A 20,949-nucleotide genomic window follows, 5' to 3' on the forward strand; every position below is an offset into this window, starting at 1 on the left:
AATATGAATATTAATATAAAATAATAATATTTGTAAAAATCTCATATTTGAGATTCTAAATTTATACATTTTATTAAATAGTATAAAATTATATAAAATAATTATAAATTAGAATATATGTCAACTTAAGAAAGTTTCTAAGTTTATATTTCACATAGTAATATTTTAAATTAGTAAAACAAGTTTATATAATATATTTAAAAATATTAAGTATAGTGAATATAACAATTTATTGATAAATTTAAGTATTATATTGACAATTATTATAAAAAATTAATCTATTAATTCTATAATTCGATTTTGTTTAACTGAAAAAAATAGTGAATACGACCATCAAGCTGCTATCCTCCATTCAGTATAGTTGACAAATTAAAAAAAAACTGAAAATATTCTGAAATTTTCTGAAAATTTGAGCGTTCGATATTCATGATTAGAATAGTTTATAATTGAAAGCAACAAAAAAAATTGGAAAAAAATCACGAGTTTTTGTGAATGTGGAAAAAAGGGATTTCTATTTTGTTTTAGTACATTTTAGATGGAGATTACCTGTCCAGACCTGAAAGCGAGATAGCAGAATTGAAAGCTTGATTACCTTGCCTTGAGGCTTGGAGTCTAGGTGCGAGAAAAACAGCTAGATTAGTTGGCGATTCTCCATCTTTAGCTCTACCAAACTTATCAGCGTCCGCCAGGTGTTGACTCCACCTCCACCTAATAAACCGGAGTTTCCGCTTTTTTTACGGTAGAAAGTTGCCCTTGTTGGTCAGCGTCAAACACTTGCCAGTTGCCCTCCCACGCAGACGAATTCAGACATACGCTACCAAAGGAAATTGCATTCATTTTTTGTCGCTCTACTTGTTTATTCTGCTATAGTATCTTCCGATTGCAGACCAGAAGAAAAAGGACCGGTGAAAACGGGCGGATGTAATATGTTCGGTGCAAATTCAGAATGTTTGGCTTGGAATCTGGTGCGAATGCATATGCTATGAACCTGGTTACGAATAACTAGATTTATGCTAACCCACGGAGGAAATTTAGCTTGTAACGCCTGATCCATTCATTTTTTTAAATGTTTAATCGATGTAGAATGTAATTAATTGGCTTGTATAAATGATAATATTATATGTTAGTTACTACCTGTGCAGCGATACCCACCTGAATTGTGGATTGAGATTGGATGGGAATAAGGAGATAACATTACTTGATTGCTAGAATAATGTGCTTTGTGCAAGTATAGATCAAGGCTTTATCCAATAGACACTTTAAAGCCGAACACGAGAGGGTGTTTAATCCCCCTGGTCAAGGAAGAACAAAACTTTCCCCTTCAGCTCTTGCCCCATTAATTGATTGTTCATTGTATATGCCTTGAGGCTTCATACATTAATTTACAGACATGGTCCTCTAAATTAGAAACTAAATCGCTTTTTGATTCTTTCCACTTATTTTCATTCAGGTGAGGGAGGGGAGTATATTGTACGTTGACGGCGGTCAATGGAGATTTCATTTTTAAGCCATCAATTTCTGCAGTTTCCTAGTTTGCTTGTAATGGTTTCTTTCATAAGCTTTTAATCCCTATACTAACGTTGGGACATAATTGTGTTTTCCTTATTTTTGTTTTTTGGTTTTTTGACAACCGTAATGCATGCGCATTAACAGAGAGATGGTCATAGTAGTCGGAATTTAAGTAATTGATGTATAATACACGATCTATAGATTTGATTCATAAATTTGTGGAAGTTTTAACGTGTACTCTTCCATGTGTTTTCTGCAGCGTTGTCTGGAAGAATAAAAGGAATGAGAAAAATGGCACACAAACATGGGAGATCAACTGCTTTTAGTTGCAATGCAAGAAGCAAGTGTTCCTTGTCTGCTATAATCTGGAGTTTGGCGGCATGGATACTATTGGTTCATGCTTACAATACCTTAACTCCATCGAATTTTAATAGAGAAAAACCTCCAATGCAAGGAAATCATCTTTCTATTTATAGAGAGTATGAAGAGATAGAGGACAGGGGCTTTGAAGTCAGACAGAGGGGCAAAAAATTTGTCTCCCCATCAGCAAAGCAACGAGGGAAAAAATACACCCCAATAGATGATTTTCTTGATGTTACATCTCAAAGGAGATCCCTTTACTTCCCAGAAAAAAGTCTTGCTGTGAATCCTTTGAAAACCGATGAAGACATGCACTACTTTTATCCTGGCAGAGAATGGTGTGACACAGAGGGTAGGCCCATACAGGCACATGGAGGAGGCATTCTCTTTATTGAAGAAACTCAGACATTCTATTGGTATGGAGAGAATAAGGATGGCCGAACCTACCATATTCATAAGAAAAGTACCGCTCGCGTAAGTCTTTCTTTTATTTTTGGCAAAATATGCTTACTTTGAGAACAGGTTTGATGGTATTACTTTAATTATCAAACATATATAGTTTATATTCAGGAATCTTCACAAATATGGCTCGTCCTAACATCTGACTAATAGTTAGGTTCTTTCATTCATTAACATGAGACATATACATTGCTCCTTTTGATCAATAACATTGAACTAATACTTAGCTCCTATTGAGCAATCATGCTGGAAGCCGACATTGAAAGAGCATGCATCATGCCTTAGAAATCCACTTTGATGTCACATCCATACTAGAAGAAAACAATAGAAGATTAAGTCACAACTTAGAATTCCACATAAGATGTCATTTCGCGTATGTAATCTTGGGTTTCCACAATGAGAACCCAATGCTTTAATCAATCAGGTTCAACTTCTTTGACACTCTTATCAAACATTTTTTAAGATTATGATCCGTGTTTTGTGAGGGTTTTCCTGTACTTTTCTATAGTTTTAGCAAGACTACAATGAGTAAACTCAGAGTATATTTGTACTAGTGAAAATGATTTTGTTTTAGGCAGTAGCATTTGATATAAAAACTTGAAAGAGTTGTCTGATGTTCATTTGAAAGGAAAAGTACAAAGTAAGGAAATAATTACAATCTAGAGAGTTAGATGGTTAAGAAATGTTACCAAGAGAAATGCGAAGGCTCGGAGATTCACCCAAAGAGCCAACAAGGAGATGAGATTTTGAAAGAGGAAAAGCAAAGAAAAACTGCTTGTGAATTATTACAAATGATAGGGCTAGATATGCAGTTTTCACAATTGCATCTCTGCACCCCACCTGTCCCAACTAAGAGGGGAGTGGGAAGAGAATCACTTCAACCCCTGAAATTATCAAGTTAACAAATATGAATACAATGCTAAATATCACAGTATTTCTAAGCACTAGAGTGCATTTTAAAGTCACGAGGGTGTGCTAAATTGAAAAACTTTTATGGATCCAATTGCAGTTATCTATTATTGCTGCACTTATGGATATAGAAAGCTAAAACTAAATTTCATATGGTTTTGCTACTTCTATGTTCATTTTGAAATAAATGACCATTCCTTGCAATTGTGTGTGTGTGTGTGTGAGAGAGAGAGAGAGAGAGAGAGAGAGAGAGAGAGAGAGAGAGAGGTTTTTCTGTAAGGAGAGGTTTTTCTGTAAGGAAATTGTAATAGCTTAAGCAATGTTCCTGGAATAGCAGCTACCTCTATCTTTTCTTTGTGCAGATACAAAGACAAATTGATTCACAGGTTTTGACGTTTTCTACCTTCACTTCAAATAGCTATAAATAATCATAGAGATCATAACCTGTTTCCTTGTAAGTATAGAATGATAACTTCACAGTGCATTTCTTGGATTGGATCACAAGATGAAATTTCTTCTTCTTTTAGGAGTATTGCAAAGTAAATGAAATGTTTTAGGATTTTACTTGCTCTGGCTTCCTTCTAGAATACTCTTTATCATTCCTAATGATTAATGGGTCTTACTATTTACTATTTTTGCATCTTTCTTCTCCTTGCCCTGTCCCCTGCCATGGATGGAATAACGGTAAACTGAAATAATATGTGCTACTAGAGAGCAAAGAGAAAGGTTATTCAAGTATGTCTTTACCTATGAAGCAGTTTGCAAATCAGGCACATGTAGATAGGTTCAAAATTGCCAGGATTCATGAGTAAGGGTAATGAGAGGGTGTGCAATTTCTATAACTGCTCCCCTCTCTCACCACCCACAGAAAGACAAATACTCCATAAAAGCAGGAAGGGGATTTTTCAACCATAGAATTAGCAATTATATATACAATGTTAAATAAGGCAATAGACCTTGCTTCCCACAATAATGAAATACAAAAACTACCTTAAACCATGGAATAAGCCTTGAGACCTCACAACTGGCCACCAAGATAACTGCTTCCTCGAAGTGCATGAGGCAGCTAATCAGCATGATCTTATGGAAATTTCTCACATTGGTGGCTTAATAATGCAAACCTCAAATGTTCAATCCTAAAAGTATAGGGTTTCCTGTTTCCCTAGTTTTTTATCCTGCATCTACTGTGAGTTTTGAAGCCCGAACCATTTTGTCCCTATTTGAGGATTTTCAGTACACTCTTACAGTTATGAGGACATTTTTTCTGCCCCTTTCCAGATTCAAGGGTTGTTGCTGTATGTTTGAAGGATTTTTTCCTGTTCTTTCCTCACATCAGAGGATTTTCCTGGTCATCCTAATAGATTCAAAAGTTATCTGGTTCCCCTCTGTAGATATAACTTTTTCCATTCTCCTTGCAGTTTTCAGATCACTTTGAATTGTTCAAGATTGTTCATGACCTTTTTCGGTGGTGAGTCACATCCCTACATGTTTTGAGGAACAGACTATTGTGCTGGCCTGATATCATGCATTGTCTTCTTAAAATTTACAGTTACAGCATCAGAGGAAATCGTTCCCGGAAATTGCTATCTGGAAGATTGCTTCATGTCTTTTGAATGAGATTTGAATCTTTTCTGAATGTCAGCTCTAAGGGATGTTAACTTTCATTTTTCCTTCAATATCTGCAAACCTCTTGGATCAATCATTCGATTATTGAATTCATTTGAACAAGCAACATGTGGATATGGAGACCCAATTATCTATTTAGGTGAAGCCATATCCTGCTCATGGAGCTGAATACAAAATATTTACTATAAGAGGGTTTTCAGTTGGGAGACCTGCAATTATTGCCTATGTACATCTTTCAGGGGTAGATCTTATAAATTTAGGGGTTAAGCTATTCAGATACGTAGGAATTCAAGACAGGAACTTAGAGTTATGGCCTTTGATGGCAAGAACAACAGTAAATTTCAGGTCAATAAAATAACACTTGCAACATCTAGCTGAAAAAAGCAAGTGCTGGTCTATGGATGCTCCACCAAGCATCCACATCTTTGAAGAATCCCCAAAAGGAGAATATGACATATATCTGCAAGTGAGTTTGAGGATTTATAAATGAAGTTTGTTATTGATAGCTGTTAGGCATCTGGTTGTTTTGCTTAAAGCAGACACACATTTTGCTTAAAGCAGACACACATTCTCAGCTAGGAGAATTTTATTTGAACTTCATGGATGATATGGAGCTTAAATTTTTTTTTCCTGAGCAGTTAAAGAGGAGGGTCACTGTACTTGGAGCTTAAGTTTCTACTGAGCAGTTAAGTAGGAGGGCAATTGTTCTCAACTTCTTATGTAGGATGCAGCTTGAGAAGGATCTTTACGGGGGGATTTTCTTTTAATTGGGAACTGAGAGGGTGCAAGGTGTAATCCTCTTAGGGATTGGGTAAACTTTAAAGCATATGTTTCCGTTGTCCTTGACAACGTGGTAGTATAATGGATTTATTAAAATGGAATTTGGAACTATTTTTGTTGCATTAATCCATGCTCATCCTTGACACAAGTAATTAATAAAAGGATTCATATAATGGTATCTACTATCTATTCACCCATGTAAATCTGAGGATTTATCTATTCACTCATACAGATAAGCTGGTATTTTGCTTTCCCACTGTAGATAATTCTTTTTTTTGTTGTACTTGCAGTTCCAAGGCCATCCTGAAATTCTCACAAGTGTTCACAACCTCTTTCCATGACAATTCTTTTCCATTGAAGATGTCCTCCTGCATGTCTATTTTGAGAAACATTGCCTGTTTCTGGGATGCAATTATCAATCATCTGCTTAGAATTTGCAGTTGACTTATCATAGGAAGTCATTTCCAGAAACTGTTAGCTGGAAGATTGTTTCATGTCTTCTGAATGGGATTTGATTACATTCTAATCATGCTTAGCTAAAGTTGACATTGTTCTTAACAAGACAGCGGCTACAGATCTTTGGAATGAATTGTCTGATTGTTTCTAATCATAACCATCAATCTGTGGTCATGAAGAGAACAATGGCTAGTGAATTGATGATGGCTCTGTTGGTATGTAGAAGCGCTGAGGGTGGGGGGTGGGTTGGGCAGAGGGCTGAATCAGTGCAAACAGGTAAACCACTAAATCAAACTACCAATCTGATTATCTTCGAGTAACTTCTAAAACACATTATCATATAATTGCAGAATTTAAAGAGAAGTAAATAATATCAGTCAACCACACATGCAACACCCATAACACATTGATTTTTGTATATGGAAACCCTCGACTAGAGGGAGAAAACCACGGTGGGGATGACACCCTCAAGCCCTTTCACTGCAGTAAAAAGGTTTGCCTTGTTAGGAGCTACAAATACCCTTTCTAGGGGGTTCACCCTGTTAGGAGTGATTTGTATACTGTTAGGAGTACAATAGAGATCTGCTAGGATCTATCTCACTAGAGGATTTAGAACTCCTTCTGGGAGTCCGCTCTGTTAAAGGATTTACACAAAGAGACCTGTTAGAGTTCACCCAATTAAGGGATTTCCCTTGTTGAAACTGTTAGGAAACAACAAATTGAATGATCTGTAAGTAGCACTGCTTGCCTGTCAGATTCAATCAGCTCTCTCCACTCTGATATTGGTCACTGCTCAATCTTTACTTCACACCTTGATCGCACCCTCTATAATCACGAAATTCTCCTCCTGCACTCACCATACTCAACATACTTTCTCTTAGAACAACATCATACAAATTACTCAATCCTAATGTTGCTTAATCTTCGCCATCCATTCAAATCTCAAACTTGCTGCATATATACCACATGCAATTCACATATCCCGATGTCCCTAACATGTTTTCGATCACTGCCTTGATCAACATTAGAGTTTTCATATGATATCCCCAAGAACAGTTAAAATGTGTTTGACCTTCTCCAACTTTTTGTGGAATCTTTTCTTCATCCTTGTTTTGATCATATAAATGCCAGCTCATCACATCCTCAATTGATTGGGACACGTCATCACACCTACTCTCACCACATCGATCATACCGATCACCAATCAATAATCTGTCATTGGTAGCTCAAGAACATAAGCCATATATCCTGCAAAACCTTCTAACACTGAAAACCTTGCTCACTTGTCCATATTGTGCATTACGAGTGCACAGTCTGTATACATTAAATAGAAGCTTCACCTATGATTGCTCCACTTGATTCGTCCTGCATTGTGATCACCACCGAAATATCTAACTTGTTGCACTTCTGGCATACCGGTTATAACACTTAGTCGTTAACCTACTCACCGATCACTTGCCTTGGCTAACCGATCAATCCATGCTTATGCAATGACTTTGTTGCCATCAGTGACAAACAAATACTCCACTACTTCTGACTGCACCTCACAACCAATCAATCTCCACCAATTCTCATGTCAATGCCAACAGGTTCCTAATGGTGAAAGTCCTTAATGATGAAGCTGTAACCAAATTATTGGGCATAACTGGGTTTTTGGCAGGAGACCTCCAAAGTTTTGCCCAAAACTTTCTTAGAGACCACCCTCAAAAATGCAGGTGGTTGAGTGATTGGGTTACATGAAGCCTAAAAGCAGAAACATAAGAGGCATGGCACTCTAATGGCAGGAATCGCAGGAAATGTGTACTAAATAAAAAATATAATGTTTACTTCAAGCATCTAATTCTTTGAAGAAGCTAAGAAGAATTTTATCTATAGTCAGAAGTGTTTTAAAAAAAAAAAAAGTTTAACATTGTCAGGGTGCCCCACCCCCCCTTTATTTTGTTTTTCATTTTTTATAATTTAATGTGTTGGGTATATTTGGTTGTCCTTGGGAAGGTTGAGGGATATTTGAGACATCAAAAGCTGTCTCTATGATGTATTTGCATTCTCCTTACTGTCTTGGAAATGTTTAGTGGGACCGAAAAGAAAGAACATCCTTGGGGATGTTTCTTGGGCATCCCTGCTTCCCTGAAATGTACCAAGGACAGGAATGCCCAGGATATTCTCAGAGAAGCTTTCCTGCTTGAACCTGGATTGTTTTTTAAGGACCTCTTCTTGCTATTTTTATCCTTATCAAGTATAAGGTCGATACTCCAATATCATGACATATTACTTAAGAGAAAAACAACAGAAGGAATGTTTTATTGGGCTGAAATTGTTGAATAGGATCTAAAATGGTTAAGACAAAGGGAGCACAAGTATTATTGAAAAGTATTTTCAAAGGGTAAGATCAATTTGTGATTGTGGCAATGCAGTTGCTCTAATTGAGCCCATTCCAGTCTTGGGATATACGGATACCAATCATGGGAGTTGTGGTGCTTCAACAAGTCCCTTGGTATGGAATGTGCCAGTAAAACATTTTTACATTGTATGGATATGCTCCATTGCTCCGTGAGGTTCATACCTGTCTATAGAGTGAAGTTGGGGTTTCTGGCTCAGGAAGAATATGTGGTGAAGGTGTAGATTTTTACATAAAGATAAATAGCTCAGTCCACTAAGTTACAGGTTTTGCAAATAAAGATAAATAGCTCAACCTACCTATCTTTTGAAGTGATGCATGTATATCCCCCATGTTCTCTTGTGGAGGTAGAACTAATGCTCATTTTTTCATCAAAAGTTGCCCAAAATAAACATAATAATGTGTGTCTAGAAAGACTTGGAATATGTGTATCCAGATAGTCTATAATAACCCTTGCGATTAATTTATATGAATATCAGATTTGGGATTAACCCTTAATAACTATTTTGCAAAATTCTGAAATTGCTTCAAACATGGTTAATCAATTAACTAAATAAACACAACTGAAATCCATTTAACTTCACATCAGCTGATGAATAGGTGTAGCTCAGGTTTGCAGCAATGAATAACCATTTTTCTAATGTTATAAAATGAATTCAAACAACAAATAACATTGACAATAGCTTCTGGAATAAACTTTACAAACTTGACAACCAAAACAGCACAGTTTCAGTGAAACTTCACCACACTTGGAGCAACTGTCTGGAATAACATATCTGTTCTAAAATCATAATAGCAGAAAAATACATCCTCTTTGCTGGTATGAAAGCTACAACAAAATCTTGAAACAAAAAGTCAGACCACTCAAACAAGCTACTAACAAAACCCTCACAAAATGCATAAATAAACTATGAAATCTGAACCTTCAGCACAATGTACTCTCTGTATGAGACCACACCACAGTGTACCTATGGCTCCTATCCTTAGTAACCTGGAAACCCTCACACCACAAGTTTGACAGCCTTTGAAGAACAGCAAAACAATTAGCAAAATAACAAGTCAATCGATAAGAACATGGTAGCAAAGCCCTCTAAATAACAAGCATTCAAAACTGATGACCAAGGGGAAAGATTCTTTGCTTTTCCAAGAATGGAACTCCTTGTCTGCTTGTCTTCAATTGCTTAACTCTCTCCGTTGTATCCAGCCACTTGCTCATGCTGTCAAAAGTTTCCAAGTGACATGTAAAATTCCAAAATGCTATGTTGCACGGGTACTCGTACCCATACCCCTGGGATGCATACTGGGTAGTGGTACACGAATCTATGTACTGGGTACATGTGCCTAAGTACTAAATACTCAATGGGCACTTAGTGGAGAGCATCATAGTTAGGACCTTGATAAAGATCTCTAATATCCATTTCAGTTTTTTGTTTGCATATCAGCTTGCTGTTTATCAAGCTTAATTCAATATGTTATCAGTTTGAAACTTTGATACAATATTGATTAACAGTAAACTTATCACTGTTTGAGTTAGAAGTTTATCATTTGGAATATGTAATTGTTATATGATTTATGATCTTCTATTCTTACAAATATATTGCAGATCTGAAACTGTAAACACTATATTACATCTGCAAACTTTATCACTGTTCTTGTTTTGAAAACACATTGTTGTGACTTATATCTTCATATTTTCTATAAATTATTAAATTATATTAAAAAAATTGATGTGCCCAAGTATCCCCGTCCCCTATTTTGGAAAATACACATACTCATACGTATACCCGAAGTACCTAGGTGACCCCGTCTCCATGCAACATTGCCATAACATCCTTTTTGACTTCCCATGTCATCTTTTGCATTCAAAACCATTCAAATGCCATTTATTAATATATAAGTAAATTGATTTAACTGTTTAGCCATGAAAGATAACATTTCCTGATTTATTTGTAAGGTTCCGATTCATATTTTTGGATAACTGGACTTACTATAAATAGTAAGTACTATTTTTAGAAAAGGGAGATGACAGAGTCTATGTATAGCTAAGAATCTATTATATAAGAGAATGAAATGAAAGCATTATGCCCTCAAATGTAATGTTGTCTCTATATACACTAAGATGAAGATCTATAAAATAACAATCTCTAAATAGCCAAAGCTTCTATTAGCGGAGACACAATGACAAGAATCTATATGCAATATTAGGAGGGCAACATATTTGAGAACAAGATAAAGGAGAATAAAGTAAAGGGTGATTAAACTAAGGGCTATGGAAGGCAGTAAGGAAATTATTAATTAATGATTAAGTAGGTGCTAAATCTAGGGCAATATGGTCAAAAAGTAAATAGAATGTGTTAATGCAGTAAGTAACACACATACAATGAGAAATCAAATCTGCATGAAGGAAAGAGGTAGGGTGAAAAATGTTTGACCTATGTTTGACTTGCACTTGCATACAAATTAATCTGTTTGGATAGGTAGTTGTAGGTGTCATTGAGATGTATTATATACACCCTAGTAAGCTACATAGTTGGAAAACTTGCCGAGTTTTTCTGTTCGCTGGGCAACTAGGCAGGGGCAAAACTCGCCGAGTTTTTAGCAAATATTCGGAGAATTTTTGAAAAACACTTGTCCGTGCAGCGCAATCAGAGGTCAAACGCCTAGAAATGTTATTTTTTGATACCAGTTGCATTTGCAGCATTGTTTAGTTATTTTTGCAGCTCAAGGACCGGAGGATTATATAAATATAACATTCAAGTATAAGTTTTTTCCTTATACTTTAAGTTATATTTGTATAAATACTGTTAGGATGTTTGAGATAGGTTTCAGCTTCATAGGAGTTAAAATGCAGATTCTAGATTTTGGGGATTTTCAAAAAATTCGAGGCTTAACCAAGTTTCAGGATTCAACATGCCTTCAATAGTGTTATCTCCCACAAACTGTCCTGGCTACATGAGGTCGAATTAAACCTAGAACAATGATTTTCTAATGATTCTAACTCATTTTCTCACAAATCACTCGGTTTCAATTCTATATTCCTAAGTCTTGACAGACTTAGCTCAACCACTTGCTCACACCCAAGACAGGCATTACTTTCTAGTAGGCCAAAGTTGCTCAAACTCATGCCTTGATTATTATGCTATGATGTATTTTCTTCTAGTTTCAAAGAAACAATTTACTGTGATGTATTTACTTATAGTTTTACTAACTACAATGATGTATTTACTTCTAGTTTTATAGAAATTATTTACTAGTTTGCTTCTTGCCATCAACATTCCGCAAGAAAATCCGATTTTGTACCCACTTTGCATTTAGATATATCTAAACTTTGCTTGCTTCTTTTGTGTTCTCATTAATTAATTAACTCATTGGATGCATCTTCTCATTGAATTTTGTAAAGAAAAGTACTTTTAATTAAATTTAAGCTATTTTTTAGGTTCCCAATTTTTTTAAAAAATTGGCCAAATTTTTTTGAGGTTTTTTATTGGGCTTGGCGAGTATATAGAAGCAATGAGAAGAAGAATGCAAAGGTAATCAAACGAAGACAAATGAAATTGTAGAATAAATGGAAGATTACAACCAGGTTGCCAATATGTATAAGCTGATGCTATGATACCCAATCTTAGGAGAAATATGCCTTTTGGGTGGATATTTTGCAACCGACAGTTTTGGGTAAAAAGCTAGTCGCAAAATAGGATGACCAGCCACAACGTGTGAGACAGAGTCTCTCCTACCTAAAGGGAAGGCTCCCCCTTCTCACAGTTCCTTGGATCAACTCAAGGTAAGCAAGAAGTTGAGAGATTTTATAAAATGGGTGTTACCAATATCCTTTCTTCTTATCTTTCAAGAAAGAATCCACTTACTCGTGGAGCGAGTAATGGGCAGGGTGGATCTCTAACTACACTTCTATCAAGAGTTGGAAACGGTGATACCGATAAATCTTCACTAACTCAAAGGCTAGCTGAAAATGTACCGGTTTGGTTTTAAGTCCTGTCGTACTTCTGTATAAATTTTTTTTACAATTAGGGCATAAAGACTCCTAAAAGTAAGAATAATTTAACTATTTTGCGAATTAAGAAGAAAACATAAGTTACAGACAAAGCTTCTAGCTATATATTTCCACAATTGCTCTTGGTCAAAGCTCTGGCTCCAGTTGCTTCTTAACTCTTTTCTATTCAATTCACGAGATACAATTACCAATAACACAAGATAACATGAATCAAAGATAACTTAAATGAATTATAGACAAATCTAATAACTCATGCAAGTAACAATCTCACTTAATTAAAGTTAAGTCTCAAATGCTCCTTTGTATTCACTTTTTTTCAAAATAGTGCTTACACAAATAAAGTTTTGCTGGCACAATTTCTCTAGAGCTCTCTTGCATAAAGATAATGATGATTTTACAATGAAGGGGCACTCTTTTATATAGGCACAGGAGTTGAGAAAAAGGTGGAGGAAAAAGTGGGAGCAACTCAACCAACTTTGACCTAGTCTAACTATAGGAAAAGGGTTACATGCAACTACACATGCAACTCACATTACATCCTTTTTCATACATGTAACTCGCATTACATGTAATTACACTTTTTCATGTAATGCATCTTTTACAACTACTAACATGAAATAAAAACAAAAACAACAATCGTAAAGATTGTTTCTCAGTGCCTTGAATTTGACAATGATGTCACACATCGTGGGAAGATCAACAATTTCCATAGTCTTTGATATAGCTTCTACTCTCACTGCATTTTCATACGCTGATTGCACAACTTTGAAATTTGCCACTATAGTAGTTAACAAGTGTTTTGTCAAGGATTTATACAAGACAAACTTGTTCATCGTGTGCGAACCAAAATCTTCGGAATCTACATCAGCATTGATCTTGATTGTATATTTTGAATTTACTCTCTCTACTGTAATAAGATTACCAGATTCATCAGTAATATGGCATCCCATCTGTTCCAAATCACAAGTAACACTTGTTTCAACTGCTTGACAATCTTCAAAGGCCACCTACAATTTTGTGATCAACTTCCTCAATGTTTCCTCCTTGTAACCGATGAGTCCTTGAAATCTGAAGAACATTTCACATGACAGAAGAATGTCACATGAGACTAAGGCATCTAGATCGAATTTTATCATTTCATCCCAATCATCGAGGATTTCCTTCAAGTTATCTGCATCTTGAGTCAAAGAAAAGATTAAGTTTCGCTCCATTTCATTCATCTCTTTGACTCGCCTAAGAAATGCAAATGTCTCTGTGATGGCTTGAACTCCTTCTGAAATGATTTCTTGTATCCAAGACTTAGCGACCTCAATCAACTTTCTCTCCTTAGATGTTTGAGACATAACAACAACACTCTGAGAAGATTGTTTCTAAATGACCTCATTCAGACGAGAGACCTCTTGTTTCAGTTGATTTTTCTTTTCTCAAAGCTCATGATTGCTCTTTGATATATTAACCAATGCATCTTGAGCATCTTGCAGACAACTCAAACGTGACTGCTTTTCAATTTCAACCTTTGTAAACTTGTAATCAGAACAAGTAAGTTCCTCAATAGGTTTATCCACCACGGGCTCAACAATCTCAACAAATTTGGTTTTGGTGTCATCTAATTTCCACAATCCATTAGCAATATCAGAATTTTTGTGGAATTCGATTGTGTCTGAATTTTTAAGCATCAACGTTTCGGATCACACACAATGATCCATCATCAGGATGAAGATCAAGAGAATAGAGAAAATAAGTAGCAGACTAAAGGAGACACAGATATATAAAAAGAGGAGGGAATGGGGGGGGGGGGGGGGTGAGGTGGTTCACGAAGATCGAGAGGGGGGATCATAAGATAAAAAAGGAAGAAGAAAATGAGTTTGACCTTAAATGAAAGAGAAGAAATTCAAAAAATAAAAGCAATTAAAAATAAATAAAAATGAACATATAGATTGATAACTCAAGGACAAAAACAAGGTGAACAAGCCATAAGATGAAGAATGAAACCTAACCAGAAAGAATATGCAAAACCAAGAAAGACGATACAAAGATAAAATTTGAAACCTATATACATACATATAATAATAATGAATATTAATAATAATAAAATGGACATATTATGTATATGAATATGGATGTATCAATATTATAATGATAATAATAATAACATAAATAATATAACTAAATAAGACTAAATAAATGAATATATATAAATTAATTATATAAATATAAATAAGAAGAAAATAAAAATCAATAAAATAACATATAGAACATTGAGCAAAATATAAATAATGAAGAAAAATGACTAAAAATAAAAATTAATAATAATAACAAACTAAGAATGCGAATCTGAAAATGAACCACAACAAATAATAATACATATGAAAATAATAATAATAACAAATGGACGCATTATAAATATATATATGAATGCATAAATATTATAATGAAAATGATAATAACACCAATAATAAAAATAACACAAATAATATAACTAATTAAGACAAAATAAATAAAAATATATAAACTAATTATATATATATATGAAGAAAATAAAGATCAATAAAATAACATATAAGACATTGAGCAAAATATAAATATAAAAATAATAATAATAATGAAACGAACTAAGCATGCAAATCTGAAAATGAACCACAAAAAATTAATAATACCTATGAAAATAATAATAATAATAACAATAGAATGGACGCATTATATATATATATGAATGCATTATAAGGAAAATGATAATAACACCAAAAATGTAACTATATAAATATATAGATTAATTATATATATAAAAATAGGAAGACAATAAAAAATCAATAAAAATAACATTAAGAACATTGAGCTAAATATAAATAAAATGAAGATAAATGGTTAAATGTAAAAATAATAAAAATGAACTAAGAATGCGAATCTGTAAAAGAATAAAATGTCAACCACATAATAATAATAACATAACTATGTAAATGTATAAATTAAGAAGAATATGAAGAGAATAAAAATCAATAAAAATAACAATGGACTAAATATAAATAAATAACTAGATATAAAACATTAATAAAAATGATCTAGAAAAGAAGAAAAAATGTCAAACATACACACAAGAATATAATAAAGAGCAAGGAAATGGTAGAATAACGAAAGAAGTGGACCACAAGACTAGGAATGTTGGCATATAGAAAGCCTAGGGAAAGAGAGAGAATTAAAGATGAGAGAGCCCTAGAGAGCAAGACAACAAAGAAAATAGATAGGATAAAGAGTAGTACAACTGTCGACCTAAAAAATTGCCACCAAGGGAGCAAAGAGGAACCAAGAGGCGAGGAATGATTGAAGAGGCAGGAAGACCACAGGATTAGGATCATTGGCACTTAGCTAACATAGGAAGCCAAGAGGGGTTTAAGGTCCATCCATCGTCTCTGTTGAGGTTGATGGGGTGACCATTGATTTCTACTGCTTCCTTAAGTTTCCTTTTGAAATAGTTGTCCTCCTTGGATAAGATTTGAGCATCTTCCAGACAAATGCGATGCTTAGTAGCTGACAAGTGCTCAGCTAAAGCAGACTTTTGAACCCTATCATGTCTAATGTCAGCACTATGCTCCTTGATTCTCGTGCTGAAAGAACGACCAATTTTACCTATATAAGGTATATCGCAAGAGCAAGAAACTTTGTAGACCCCTGATTCTGAAAAAACATCTTTGGAGTCTTTGAGAGTGGGGGTTCAATTTTTGAGCCTATACTAGGGTTTGAAAGTGACACGTAGGCCTTTTTTGCTCAAAATCTTGGCTAACTTTTGGGGGACACCATCTACAAAGGGAAGCGTCACAAAAGAGGGAGGCAGAGAGGGGGTGGGTTTGGGAGCAGAGAGGGAAAGAGAGAAAGAGCATGCTTGGACAAGGGCCTCAGAAATTTGCTTATGAGAGTACCCATATAATCTAAAGACTTGGCGAAGGTGGGTAAGCTCCAAATTTAAGTGGTCATCATCACAAATTCTGTGGGCCCTTAAGGCTAAGGTCTCGAGGATGCCAACTTTTTGGCTCGGGTGGTGGTGAGAAGAGGCATGAAGGTACAAATAGGTGTGTGTGGCCTTCCGAAACACCCAATGCCCCAACAAGCCGTTAGGTTTCTTAATGAGTAAAACATCAATGAAGGGCAATTGCTTTGGTGAAAGAGATGCACAGAGAAATACTGTTGATATGTTTGTGAAACTCTTCAAGTTTCTTTGTTTCGTGGGGCTAGCAGACATTGGTATCATCTACGTATCGTTTCCACCATTTTGGCTTAAGGGGGAAAGAACAGAGGGCCAACTCCTCGAGGTGCTCCATATAAAGGTTAGCAATAACTGGAGAGAGTGGGGAGCCCATGGTGACCCTATCTACCTATTCGTAGATAACCCCTTGGAAGGAAAAGAAAGTTGACCTTAAGCAAAGTTCAACAAGGTTAGTGATCTCAACATTAGTTTTACTCTTCACAATTCCAACCACGTCAGGAATAGGCACCTTCATAAAGAGGGAGACCACATCAAAGCTAACCAAGATATCATTATCCTCCAGTTTGGCATCTTTGATGAAGTTAACAAAGTGGGATGAATCCTTGATGAAGCAATTGGAATTGCCCACTAGGGGAGAGATTAGCTTGGCAAGATGAGTGGCAAGAAGGTAAGTGGGAGAACCTCTGATGTCTACGATGGGTCTAAAGGGGATGCCAACTTTGTGAATCTTTGGGACACCATAGATGCGCGGGGTTACCTCCTTCGACGGTAAAAGTCTCTTCTTGGTGACATCATCAAATGAAGAGGAGGAAATGGCCGCTTTGTCTTTCTTGGAAATCTTGGAGTAGGGGTTGATGGAAAGGGCTCTGTAGTTACCTGAATCAGAGAGTAGGTCAGTCATTTTTGCAATGTAGCCATGTCTGCTCATAATGACGGTAGCATTGCCTTTGTCAGCTTCGACAAGAATAACATCAATTTTCAAAAAGTTGTTGAAGGCTAGAGACTCTCTTAGAAGTGTTACGTTTCGGAGGTTTAGCGCGTCTAAGTGCAACCGCACAATCCTGCCAAATTTAATCAGCATCATCGTTGGGGAGCGAGCGGATCGCACTTTCAATTTCCACAAGGAAATCAACGCACAGAACCTCATGGGGGCCAGAGCAAAGTTAAGACCATGTTTGACAAAGTTAAAAGTTAGCGGGTCAAGAAAAGCACTAGAAAGGTCAACCACTCACTTGTTCTCCCAATCAAAGATGATGGGGGCCATGTTCAAAAGGTTGACCGAGCTGGAGGGTGATGTAGACAAAAGGGGGGAATTCCCTGAGGGACGCACAATCACTAAGCTATTGGATACACAAAGAGGAGGGGTGGATGGGGCTCGAGGACCCAATTGAGGAGAGGCTACACCATCCAATACGAAAGAGAAATCAATGCAAGAAGAGATGAACCACATAGGCTAGAGGACGTACCAAGCTGCAACTGTGATTGGACGCCTTGCTACGATTGGACATCTTGTTGAAACGAAAGCTGGTTGCCAACTGTTTGTGAGATGGAGCCGTTGGATGGAAGTGACTGTTGAGGGATTAATGCATGCCCCATTGCGTCCAGAGAATTCTGTCTCGCACGTGCAGGGGAAGACCTTAGTGTGAAGACCTCTAGCGCATGGTGTTGCGCATTCCAAATGGTGTTAAATGCTGGTTTAGAGTTGGCAGCAACCGAGTCAGCTTGGAGGATCATTGTTGGAGAAGGGACCAAGCTTGAATGCAAAGAACTGAGCTGTGGGCAAGCATGGAATGTCGCAATAGAGCTAGGACGATGAGATAGAGGATGGGGATGCCTGCATGCCGTCCACTCAACATACCTATGGTTGCGCTTCCATAATGCAAGGAATTTACGTTTTTGTCTATTGATGCATTCTGCTTGATGCCTCATTGCTCTGGCATGCGAGGAGGTGTCTAGATGAATCCAAAATATCTGGATGCAGAGATGAGTCAAGCTCCAAATGTAGTGGTAACAACCTGGAATTCAAATGGTCAATTGATTTCCTAGTGGATCTGATGACGGCTCTAAGGAGGGATAAACATGCCTGATGGAAGATGCGCTTGGTGCAGTTGTTCCACAGGTGGTGGATGATTCTAACAAAAGAAGGAATTAAAAAAGCATCTCTGCATCTTTTTAGAAAAGCCAAGTCTGCAACTTTCTTCATGAGCTTGATTCTCAGCACTTCAAATTGCTTAGATTTAAAACAAATTTCCCTCCCATGAAGGGTATAGATTAGTGTCATCTGAATTCCACAATCCATTTATCAGAATCAACCAAAATTTTGGAAACAATCTTGTCTTTCAAAGATTTCGATTTGGACTTCTTAATAGGAAGATTGTCCGGAGGAACAATCACTTTCCTCCTCTTCATTGTTATTTTGCTCAACAATGCAGGCAAAGTGAAATTTTCATCCGCAAAAGCAGGTACAGTGGAAACCGTTAGCATTGATCCAGATTGTATTTTCGTAGTGACTGAGCAAGATTCAGTGTATACAACTGAAGGCATAGGAACATGTTGAGAAGACTCCGTCATGAAAAGCTCAAATCCTATGGAAGATGTATCAAGTTGGGAAACTTGACCACTGGTAAGAGTTCGAAAATCGTCAAACACATTTGCTAAATGATCATATTATTCATGTGCAGGGATGTGAGGAGCAACAGAGGAAATAGGAAGAGCCATGGTATTAACCTCTGAAATTGGAATGAAAGGAGTGAAACAATAGAGAATGAATCCACATCATCATCAACCTCATATAGAAAAGGCTCTTCATGTATAGAAGATGTACAAGCTTGTGTAGGCTTTGAAGGAGATATGATCATGATTTCCCCTTCTTCATTTGAATCTCCTTTATCAGATTCTATTTCCAATTCCTCTTTTGATTCTTCTACTGATTCTTGAATTGGTTCAGGAACTTGAGATGAATTAGCTCTTTTTTTGCCCTTCAATTTGAATTTGAGGTAACCCTTAGCATCAAAAGATGAGGCACCATCTTTCCTTGTGATTTCCAATTGTGACTTCCTGTCAATAGGACCAAAACTTCCACAATCTAAGCCCATCTTAGGATTTACTCTTTTCAACCATTTATTGGCGTTCACCAAGATGGATTGAAATCTATCCATGATAGACATACCTTCCTTTTGTTGCCATTGAATAGGAAAAGGGTACTTCTTATCAAAGCCGACTTGATAAAATTCCGGATCAAGGATGTTGCCATCATCTTCAACTTGGAAATTTGAAGGAATTTCCAACATGTTAAAATCAATTATCTACTGCAGGGTTAATCTGCAGTAGTCCATCTTCATGATGTCAAGTTTTGTCCTCATATCAATCCGGATGTCTTGGATGCGATGAACATGAGTGTAAGCTCTTTTCATTTGAGAGTTCATCTCTCGATAATCAAAATCAAATCTGACCTTGAACTTCTTCAAGGTAATCAACTGCAACTTTGCTTCCATGTTCTTTGCTTTAGGCACATAAATGATTGAATAATTGCCAATAGCCAAAGGTTTAGCTGAGGTAATGCCAAAACCAAGCCTATGCAAAGCATGCTGATCACTTTGCACATCCATGAGCTGTCTAGCTAGCTTCATCAGAAAAATTCGATCTATAGCATACTTGGGTAAGGTATATGGCTCACCTTTGAAATATCCAACTCTCAAGTATGTGAAAGTGGGAAATTGAATAAAAGTACAGCCGTATTGGTTCACCTTCTACCATGCTGCATCAGATACTCTTTTGACAAATAACTGTTTATTGAACAAGCACTGAAAATGCCCAAAGAAGGCATCTTGAACTTTTCTATAATGGAATTTACTATTTGCCAAAGTGATCTAGTCATAGTAATTCCAAATAGGAACCTGAAGATGATCTCCCTTGGTAGAAAGACCAGAGAAAGATCCCATGGCAGCAACAATGTAAACAAGATAAGAATTCATGTAAAAGGGCACTGATGTTCCCACATTGCATATTTGCTGGCAAAGTGCAGTATTGATGAGTTCTCGCCAGAAGATGTGTTCTTTATTCTCCATAATTTGAAACATGAACTTATACATCCATGACTCGAAATAAGTAGAATCTTCGAGGCCACAAATCTTGCTGAGAAGGATGATGAGATCCTTATATTCTTGTTTGAAATTAGACCGATGAACGATCTTTGGCCATCTGGAGAAATTGCTTCTTTTATTGTCTAACCAGTAAAGGTTGACATACTTCTGATAATCGCCCTTTTGCCTATTCCAACATGCCAATGATGATTCTTTGGTCAAATCAGCACATTCTGCTTTATGTGGAACCTTGAAAATTTGTTCAATGACCTCAAGATCAAGGCTAATGATAACCTTACCGTCAACATCTCTGATAGTCTTCGTCTTGGGAGTATATTGCCGTGCACATCTGAGATGAAATCAGGTTTTATGGCCGCCATGG

At 36.3% G+C, this 20,949-nt stretch overlaps 1 protein-coding gene across 4 annotated transcripts in view; it reads left to right on the forward strand.

Moving 5' to 3' along the window:
* Nucleotides 1-526: 526 nt before the first annotated feature.
* LOC149567494 (uncharacterized) overlaps nucleotides 527-20,949 on the forward strand; it is a 64,828-nt gene continuing 44,405 nt past the window's right edge. Inside the window, exons 1-3 of one of the 4 annotated variants that reach the window (XM_089820688.1) lie at nucleotides 527-965; nucleotides 1,451-1,539; nucleotides 1,769-2,343. In XM_089820688.1, coding sequence (XP_089676814.1) covers nucleotides 1,792-2,343 — 552 coding nt within the window. In that variant the 5' untranslated portion in view covers nucleotides 527-965; nucleotides 1,451-1,539; nucleotides 1,769-1,791. Of the gene's footprint in view, nucleotides 1,039-1,450; nucleotides 1,540-1,768; nucleotides 2,344-20,949 lie in introns of all 4 variants that reach the window. The other 3 variants (XM_089820689.1, XM_089820687.1, XM_089820685.1) reach the window with 3 other exon arrangements.

Source organism: Cupressus sempervirens, chromosome 3 (genome assembly GCF_028749045.1).
Source record: "Cupressus sempervirens isolate cs-2001-9-10 chromosome 3, ASM2874904v1, whole genome shotgun sequence".
NCBI lineage: Eukaryota > Viridiplantae > Streptophyta > Pinopsida > Cupressales > Cupressaceae > Cupressus > Cupressus sempervirens.